Genomic DNA, 10,330 nt, shown 5'->3' on the forward strand with positions numbered 1-10,330 from the left:
AATATACTGGTCTCCTGTGTTTATGCTATATTGCTTCACTTTTAGTGAGTATCATGTACCAAAAAAAAAAGGTCGTGAACCTTTCTCGCGCAAAATCTAATATTGCGTCAGGTGTTCTTATAATCTCAAGATACGTAACATTGCTTTGACATTTAACGACATTTGGAGAAGAGCAATCCAATCAAGGTATCATGCATACAGAATGTGGTTACGTAATCAGATCTTTAAAAGATCAACCAGACTTAATCTTATGACTGAATGGATGATTACCAAATAACGCGGCTTAACATTAAGACCGTAAGTGAAATATGGTTTGTTAATTATAGTGCCATTTTAACGGGAAGCTTCGATAATATAATCACTGGAAGAATGATTATGCAGACTGTAGATCGTTGGTTTGTTTAATGTGACACTATCACCCCGTGTGATGATTTGTTTATGCACACAAAAACAAAAACATATGGTGTTCACTACAAGTGCACCTTGTTCTCTTGTGACAATATTTCATATATAATTTATGCCACACAATCGAGCCTGCTAAATATTTGATACTTCTAGCGTTATTGTCAGAGAATATGTATACGTACTATATATATGTATAGCAAAAATCTAGGCTATAATATTGAAATTTCAAATTTCAATTGAAGAACGGGAACGGAAATAATACCCATTTTAAAACATTTAACACGTTCCACTTAAAGTTTCAAAACGCTGAATGCGGATGTCAAAACAGGACATCAAAATAAAATGACATATGTTTTGGCTAGAGTGTTCACGCAGCTATAAATTATCATTTCCAATTAATAGAACCGTTTGTGATTATGCAGTAAATAATAAATCATATTAGCACAGAATGTTAACTAATGTTTTGCAGCTGAATTCAACCTGTGTCTGGGGATTGAGCTGGGCGTGAGCGAAATATGATAGCATGATGCAAACAATATATAAGTAGTTAGGGTTTTATATATATATTAACGTCACGTTTTGGAACTGTTTCCATTATCTGATCAGTTTCTCTCAGTGCTATAAATCAAACTAAAATAACATTGACGGCATGTGCTAATGGTGAACCGATAAAGCAAATAAAGGGGAAAATAGTTCGTGTGAACGTTTATCTTTGTGTTAGATTAGGCTTTAATATCATTTATAGATTTTCTGGATTTGCTCACTGCCATCACTACTCAAGGCTGTGCCAATGATGTAAACACATTACCAAGCTGCAGAGCAGGTTGTAACATTTTTGCTTGGGGGTAAGTCGTGTCTCAGACACTTAACAGTATGTCAACATGAGGTGTACACGTGGTCTCAGTATGACGTCGTCGTGGCGATTTCAATGGCATTGTAAAGTGTATATTTCATTTAGTGATATCATTTCGTATATAACTTAGCCATTTTTTAATATAAATATTGGTCTGCTATTTTTACATCGATTTATATTATATGTTTTAATTGAGTGATGTACTTGATATAGTGAGTAGATACAGTGTTGGAGTATCCCTAAGTACTTATATTTCGGTTGATGTCATTAAAGTATGTTTTACGTTAATATTAAAAGGGCATTATAATTGTGTTCTAGTAACAGCGAGGAACATGGGCATAATTTACAAGTCTTAAATGGTTAAAAGTGAGAATATGTTGTCGGTCATTTGTTTTTTTGTTCTTGTGCATGTACATTTCCACATGTGACTTGTTCTAAGATCTACAGTTGGGAATGTAAATTCAACTTTCATAAATGTATTTGTTTGATATGATGAAGCAAGTATTTCAAGAGGTTTTGAATATTTACTGCCAGAAAACTTCTCCAGAAGAAACATTACAACAACAACAACAACAACGACGACAACGACAACGCCGACAGACAAGATCCCGCTATACAACACCACACCCTTCATTAGCATTGATGACAATGTCAAAATACATAAACTAGGTAGAATGATTCTCCATTTCGTAAGTTAAATATAGCATGTATACGGATTGTAACAATATATTCTGAAATTTCCAAAAACAAAGATTGGGGTCAGTGATATTTTTACACAAGTCTTTGATTTCACCAAGTTGTAAACAATATGTGTTTCGGAATATCGTATACATGAGACAGATGCCGGTGGTCATTTTCGTTTTCATCATTTTCTACCCTACTTTAGAACATTCTCGCTATGCCTCCATCATTCACAACCAAGGACAATATGGCGCGCTCGTTGCATAAGGACGTTACTAATACTGTGTGTTTTGCTATTCGTCTTGGTGGAAGCGCTTTCGACTTTCAGGCGATGCACACGCATTATGGTGCAAGGCATCAACACTAACAGTTGCTGCAAACACAACAAACAATCCTGCTTCCTCGTCATGCGTGCATGACAAACGTTAATTCAGTTCGAACGTATAAGAAATCGCCCAAGCTTATACCTAGTTATATATCAAATTTGTCTGAACATCATGAATATTATGCGCAACAACACACAACGCAGACTAGATCTGTTAAATATATCTTTTCTCGGTGCTAGTTACAATGTTGGAAGATATTTGCTATGTTTTTGTCGCCTGTTCTATATTCATGGATATCGCAGTCAATTAAGTTTGAAACTCGATCCTACGACTACTAAATAATGAATACTATATACATGTATATATATATATATACTAAATAACTTGGAATTTTGTTTCTCACTTGGTTAGCTAGAATGCTGCTGGGAATATAACTGTCAACGGATTTGATTCAGTTGGGTATTTCAGTTACAGTAGAATAATCAACTGAAAATATTATTTTTATTCAAATTACGAGATCCAACTTTCTGCTCGTGTAAATTACTAGTATATATGAAGATATTTGAAAACCTAATAATAAATGTACAAGTTTCCATAGCAACACTGCATAATAAATATGGTCAGTGGGTGGAAATGTGTAGCTTTCAAAGTAATAGTGTAATAAGAAGAACATAAGGTTTAAAAGAAACACGGTCGCTTGAGAAAAAAAATGTTCTCTTTGTTATTTATTTTACTGGGAGCCAACCTAACGTTACACGATATCTAATAATAAAAAAGTGTAGACGCATTTCTTTCTCCCGAGGGTATATAGCACAGTATTCACTAACTTTCAATCGCAAGATTAATTTTTCTCCTCCCACATCTATTAGAAAAAAAACGTTCGGAAATTACTTTTTTGTGAGATTGAAATGTCTAATTTCACTAATTTCCAATAAATGCCTAGTTGCCACGATTTGGATTTTAATTATAATATATATATATATATATGTTTCACATTTGTCAAATTATATCTGAGTTTGTATAATTGCTTTTACACTGTACTCGCTCGGCATGTTCGTTTGGGCTTGATCACATGACCTAGTTCAAGTCGGCATTCGATGACCTTCTACAGATGAGCAGATTTACGTTTTTTGTATTTAAGAGGATTAATTGCTGGTCTGGAAATATTATCGTGTTCACATGTTGTTGTTTTTTTATATTTGTTCATTTTCGGTAACATAAGAGAAAAAAGAACGCTGGCGCCTAATTATGTCGGTGTTTAAGCCTCTTGTAAATGAGTCTCTGCGTATCTATTATGTACTACTACAGATGCGAACCCATTACGCTAAAATGACGGGTCTGAAATATGATTTAATCTCTTAGGAGAGGCAGCACCGGTGATCATTCCCGTAAGTGTATTGGCGTCGTAACCTGAATTATTACTGCTACTGTCAACTGTATTTACATTTATTATATTGTCAAGTATTCGCAATATGTGTCGAATGTACAGGGAGTCTAAGCTAGTATATTGACTTATATATACCAGGCACAACTTAGTTCCCACTGTTTCATAGACACGCTACTTCTCCCAAATATTTATACTGTGCCAGTATGAGTGTTCATCTCTTTTTATTTTACAGTCACTCCCGCCAGACATATCTAAGATCAATTCGCGTTGGATCGGGTTAGCCAGAATTGCACATACCACTTCATCAATACAACTGCCAACGACGCAATGAATGCTATAAAGCAAACATTTCTGGCTATCACAAGACTCATTATATTATATTCAAAACTGAACGCAACAAAGTGAAAAATACAATTTCATTTTTCTTTCGCGACGTAGTATATGTAGACAACCCGCTAAGAATACTGATTGTCCCTTTTTTGTAATTGTTAAACTCACTCATGCGTTCACAATATTAAAGACGCCATGATTTTAGTCGTAGTGGATAAAATATTATACACTGTTTATAATAATGCCTTTTATGCCGTCTTCTCCGATCCTTTCTTAATTATAATGTCACCCGTGATATATGCATGATTGTTGTCACGGTTACTAAAGAGAGGTTCATTTCTTATAGATGTTACGTCTACATACATATATTAGCTGTTATCGATAAGAAAATTATAAATGCCATTCATCTTCTAAATTATTCATGGTACAGGATTGGGCAACGGCACTATTAATACCGTACCTAATGTCAAATTACTAAATATATTTATATTTCTTGCATATCAATGTGTATGTAGATGAACGCTGCAATACTATATATGGCGAGTGATTAAACATGACATTCATTTCACTTTCTAACTTATTGTGTCAATTTCCTATCGCGCACAAACTGTTCAATATTTCAAAAGTCGGAATGGCATTGGATCCGAGAAGTTGCCGTGGAAACAAAATATGATGTTCCAATAAATGTGTTTAATTTCCTGTAACAGTCATTCGCCAAATTTGAATGACATTCTTTGTGACGTTTTGTGAATTAGAGTAGGTACTGTAATCTTATATATTTCATCGGAACGTAAATGCCCTTCAACTGTTTCAACAAATCCCAATTCATGCGATTAGCCTAAATAAATAAACAAAATACACATGGGACACCATTTACATACGTGTTTCTTTTAGTGTTGCCTAGATCGCATATCACCACTTCATATCATATCATATGATTTCCGCAGTCACATGAAACAGCAAATACCAACACCGTAGTTTTTTAGTGTAATGGTTGGTACTAGGTCAAACAGATTAATGTACAGTCGGCAGCTCAAACAAAGCAGAGTACCACATATGCTACTGTAAATGACGGATTCCAATATTTAATCTGTGAAAGTAGTTGTAATGCCCCGTGCGTTGAAATTGTACAGTCACTGAACAAACACAGACACGATTCCCACAAGAATTCGAGGAATATTACTTTCGACTGGGCGTCCATGGCACCTCTCTATGGGGGCTTTTAAATTAACCTTGTCTCAAAGGTTAGTTCTAATGGGTCGTATCCGTTTCGAGGTGCCCTGGAGTGGTATTTGTCGGCACACAGTGTTGAAGTGACTAGAAACAGAAACGGCTGACCTTCACCGATCGGCGACCAATCACTTCTTTCCATACTAACGAAGATAGTTATCTAACATCAGATACGAATGCACGTGTACATGTTCATCATCATTTTGATTTTCTGCCGTTTACGGATCAATCCAATTGTGACTCAATTATTGTTTGTAAATGCAATTATCTATTTATGACAAAAAATAACAAAAAAGAAACGTAATATTTGTTATGATCAACATAACAGATCGAACATAGTCCTTAACATGTGAGGCGTTTGAGTATTATAGAATTTGGTGTCAACGAGACCCCCCCCCACTCCCGAAATAATTATAGAATTGAATATGCGCATGTGTAATAATGATCAGAACGAATCGAAAGCCACAAAAAAGCATGTGCTCCCAACAAAAGAAACGGTTTACGTGGCCAAATATTAAAATAATAATTAAGATATTACACGATGTACTTTTCCCTGGGGCGTAGTTTTATTACAAAACATCAGTACAGAGTATTCTCTCTGCACAGGTTACTATAGTGTAAATTGACTCGTCCATTGATACGTTGCAAACTTCGATACAAACAGATTCAACGCCAGTCTATTTGTAATTAAGCGCTAAATAATGAGCGGAAATGTACAGACGAGTTATAACAGCACGCCAAGCATAGGCAAAATAGATGTATAATTCCACATTCAAATGGTGTTGCCGTTCCACCACACCCATAACATTTGCCTATATTGTTATGAGAACCGCTTTCAATCAGAGTGAAACTGTAGCCAAAAGCGATGGGTACTAAGCGGTGAACGAAATCGTACAACTGAACGCGCCGTTTTTGAATTGCCTGAGTTCTCTCAATTTCAGTTAAATTAGCGTATAGTTTGAGCTGTCATTCGATGTATTACGTATATATTATCGGTATTATATCGGATCACATTAGTATCGTCAATATATATTACACTATTAGGTTATTGTGGTTATTTGCCCAGATGGTGGTCACAATGTGTATTATTTATAAATAATGTCATTCACTGTATTCTCTATATTCGCACTAGTTTCATTTTCGGTATTCAATTAACGCATGTTGTAAATTGATAGCATTTGATTCGGACTACTGGGTCTGTGTGATATATACAAACGAGCTTGAATTGAATACAAAGTGTTACATTGACCTCATCAAGTGACCTTATCGCAATACTGGTATATCTTGTGGTTATTGCGTGGACGGGTACGTCATGTTATCAATTGTGCTTTCACAGTGAATGAGTAGAAACAATAATTTATGGTTTGAAAGGTGCGAAGATGCCACTTGTCTGTGTGGGTATAACGAAGCTTCCACGTCAGTTTATTTCACATAACCAGGCAACCACACATATCTGCAAACTGTTAAACGACTTGTATATATTGTTTCTCGTGGAATTGCTCGTCAATCGAATAGTGTTTTGTGTTTTAGATTTGTGAATTCACTAATACGGATTTAAAACTTGGGAATCGATTGGATGTGATGGTATTCTTACTTTACGAAAAAACGCATCACCGAATAATGTTGTTCGTGTGTGAATTAACGTTCGTACTGACTGAACGTGCAGTGACGCAATCATTAGTCGTAGACTAACTCACAGTGAAATTGATGTGATTACCGGTGTCAGCCCATGCATGTGACGTAATTGCCGCTTAGGTAATGGAAAGCAGGATGACAGGTTGTTATTATGTAAGTAACTGTAAGTATATATGATAGGGAGTATCGTATTATTGACCTTTTGTTTCATATCACAAACCGATAACCCAAATCAAATTTAATTTCATAGAATGAGTACTCGAAGATGACTGATACACGATACACTATTGTAACTGTGTAACAGCAGACAGTAAGAAAAGTGAAATGCACCAAGGTTATTGGACAATGTATTTCAGATATACATGTATGTATATATCAATGTGCCACTGTGAGGTTAAACGTACGTGTTTGGTTGCGCACGAGTGGTAAACATGGTCAGGGTCCATGATTCACAACATGTCACAGACTGGCAAGACATATGTATATAAAGCGATCTGCGACATACACTCGAGCAAAACCTGGATATACACTAGATATAAAATATCAATATTTTGAACTCGGATTACATTTTTCAGTTAGACAACGCGATCGCGCTATTGCTCGGCAACGATTGTTTTTTCACACATCGTATATTCATACATATCAGACATATTACGCAAACAGTCGACGTCAGATTACAGTGATGAAAAGGGGACTTATTGAGAGCATACTGCTTGAAATTGGAACACAGATGGAGGATCTGAGAGGAACATTTAACACTCGGCATTAGGTAATATGCTAAAAACGCCAACCGTGTGATTCGGATATGAATGCGGACAACAAACGACGTTAAGTTACAGTAAAGTTAGAGTACCGTGGCGAGATGTATTCCGCGAAATAGAGTAATGTTAGAACCGATCAGGAGACTAGGTTTAAGCTGATTTCCTGAGGGTACTCACTACTAAAAAGGATCTCGCATATACGAATAAAGTCTGGTTTTTTTTTAGAATTTAATATATCACTGCTTTCTTTTTGCTTTGCTGCAATTCATGATATTAAAAATCGAAGAGGATTATGTTTAATTTCCTACCTCATAAACATAGATTTTCCAGTGTTCTCCATATTCCGCGCAATTCCTTTCCATGATTTGGTAATTTGAAATTTCTGTCTTGCCGTCAAAGGAAGTCGGCTATCTACAGGTGCAACCTTCTTCTTTTTGTATGGGTCAGCATCGCCATTTTGTGAATATAGATCCGGTTTCGTGGACACCGTACATCCCATCTCGAGGGCTGGTTACTTAATCAACGTACAGCACAAGTTGCCTTGGAGTTTATTTTCCTAGTTATGTACTAGGTATAATAGATGAAAAATCAGTTTCAAAGCGTTTTGCGATCCATGAACGTAGGCCCACACCTTCAACGATTCCGAGACTTGATATAATCACCGCAATATCCTGGGTGTAAAGTATTCGGTAAACGAGTGTGATAGATGTTGATGGAGAGGCGCTCTTCAGCTCGGGGAACTGTTACTGATTCACATCTCAAATCGCAATCGTGTGTTCCAGACCTAATAAGCCTTGATGAACGTTCGTGAAGATTGCGTCAGTTACGCACGATGGGTCACTTCTTTGTGATATGGAATTCCAATCGTGTGTTCAGTAACGTCGGACGTTATCACAATTGCACATCACCGATCGGTAGCTTTCGTGTACAGGAACAAGGCGTTGAAGTTCAACTATTGATCCAAGCTCACTGCAGTAGCGTGCTAATATACGTACTCGCCGTACCACCTAAGTAAGCTGAAAATAAACATAGTGTGGTAGCATCAGTCGTACCCCTTATGCCTCGCATATATTGTGTAGTAAGTATCATAGAGGCTAAGATGAGAGTACTGTAGCTATTAAACGTTCAGCTAAAAATAGACTTGATTCTAGCTGAAATAGAATAGTGATTCCTAATGTATTTTTTTTCTGTTTGTGATCTAACAGGATCTCTCTCGAAGCTCCCTGATACACATGCGACAACCTGTCGTGAACATTTATTTTGTTAAAAATGATGTATTGTCATTTTATTCTTGTTTTGTTTATTTTAACGCTAAGCCATTTGACATGCCGCACGCGTGTTAACGTATTTATTAACTGTAGAGTTTGGGGAAAACGTGTCTGGAACATGATCAGGTAATTGGTTCGGCGGAGGGAATCAATTAAAACACACCCCGGAAGAGCATGAGTTATGATATCGAAGGAACAAGTCACGGAACTGCGAAAATATGTTCATTCAATACACGACATCAATTGAAATGAATAGTACCGAGATGCTATCGGTTTCCAGGCTGCATCCATATGGCGGAGATGAACAGCCGTAGCAAATCCATCCCTGGATATGTGTGGCACTGTGTATATAGGCAGACATTTAAGCAATCATTTGTACGGAGATGACCGGATTTTCACCCGTATAAACACCAACCTACCCGTATGAATGGTTGAGCGCGAACTTAAGACGACCCTCGTGGACATATCCAATCATACAGATCAACGTAGTAATCCATTCGACGATGTCATGCCATATCCTATTACTCGTGTCAATTCGCCTGTCGGAGGTGATCTTGCGCTCGTCACCTACGAGGCTTCTAGGCACGTTTCAAACGCGTTAGGGCGCCATAGATTTACTAGTAGGTTACTACTACGATGTATATCGTCATTTAGTGTACCATCTGCAGAGCTTGATAGACTATTAGTAACATCTAACAATCATTAAATAGTATCGATCAGAGGTTTGAATGTATCAGTGACCTGAATAACAATCAATTACGGGTACACTGTCATTGAAGTTCATGTATGCATATTCTAATTATAACACTTCAATATATAGTGTTCAGTCGGAACATTTCTTGTTTCTATAAGAGGGATATTTGTTACCCACAATCGCATCAATCATTAATTAATTGAGTGCTGCAGTATAGTGTATCTTTCACATCGATTTCCTTCTTACGCGCGTAAAAGGCACAGCGCGCGTAATAATATACATATCCTGTTGTTTATGTGTCGTCTATGGACATAAAGTCGAGCCCTAATTTGACCTCGGAGAGCTTATTTTCCCCTCCATCAGGTCCTACGTGCCAAATAGATTTAGTTTGCAGAGTTTATGATCGTCTTTTGGATCAACGTGTAATCACCAATCTATTTAAAGAGCGAACAAACAAGCCCTTATTCGCGATTTTTCTCAAATTGAATATTATATATATTCATCCGATTGCTATAAAACCAGAGACAAGATAATGCCGATATTTACGGATTTAGTTAATGGAAAATCAAGTTTTTTAATTGCAATTATTCAGTCTATGTTAACTCAGCTGCTTCCTCATAACGCACATACCGCGTTTACCCAGTTTGTCCTGATCGTTTCACGGAGGAACGAGTTACGCGTTTGAAATTTGTTGATCCATTTCGATCAGTTTTCGTAAGACTTCCGCTTAATATTCTCACATATAGACACGCACATGACA

At 36.7% G+C, this 10,330-nt stretch overlaps 1 protein-coding gene across 1 annotated transcript in view; it reads right to left on the bottom strand.

The window, feature by feature from the left end:
- LOC102800857 (neuroglobin-like) overlaps nucleotides 1-8,601 on the bottom strand; it is a 28,741-nt gene extending 20,140 nt beyond the window's left edge. The window contains exon 1 of the mRNA XM_006822076.3: nucleotides 7,917-8,601. Within this exon, the coding sequence (XP_006822139.1) occupies nucleotides 7,917-8,107 (191 nt within the window). The 5' untranslated portion in view covers nucleotides 8,108-8,601. The remainder of the gene's footprint in view (nucleotides 1-7,916) is intronic.
- Between the last annotated feature and the right edge of the window lie 1,729 nt (nucleotides 8,602-10,330).

This window comes from Saccoglossus kowalevskii, chromosome 2, assembly GCF_978046115.1.
Source record: "Saccoglossus kowalevskii chromosome 2, keSacKowa6.1, whole genome shotgun sequence".
In the NCBI taxonomy this organism is placed as follows: Eukaryota; Metazoa; Hemichordata; class Enteropneusta; family Harrimaniidae; genus Saccoglossus; species Saccoglossus kowalevskii.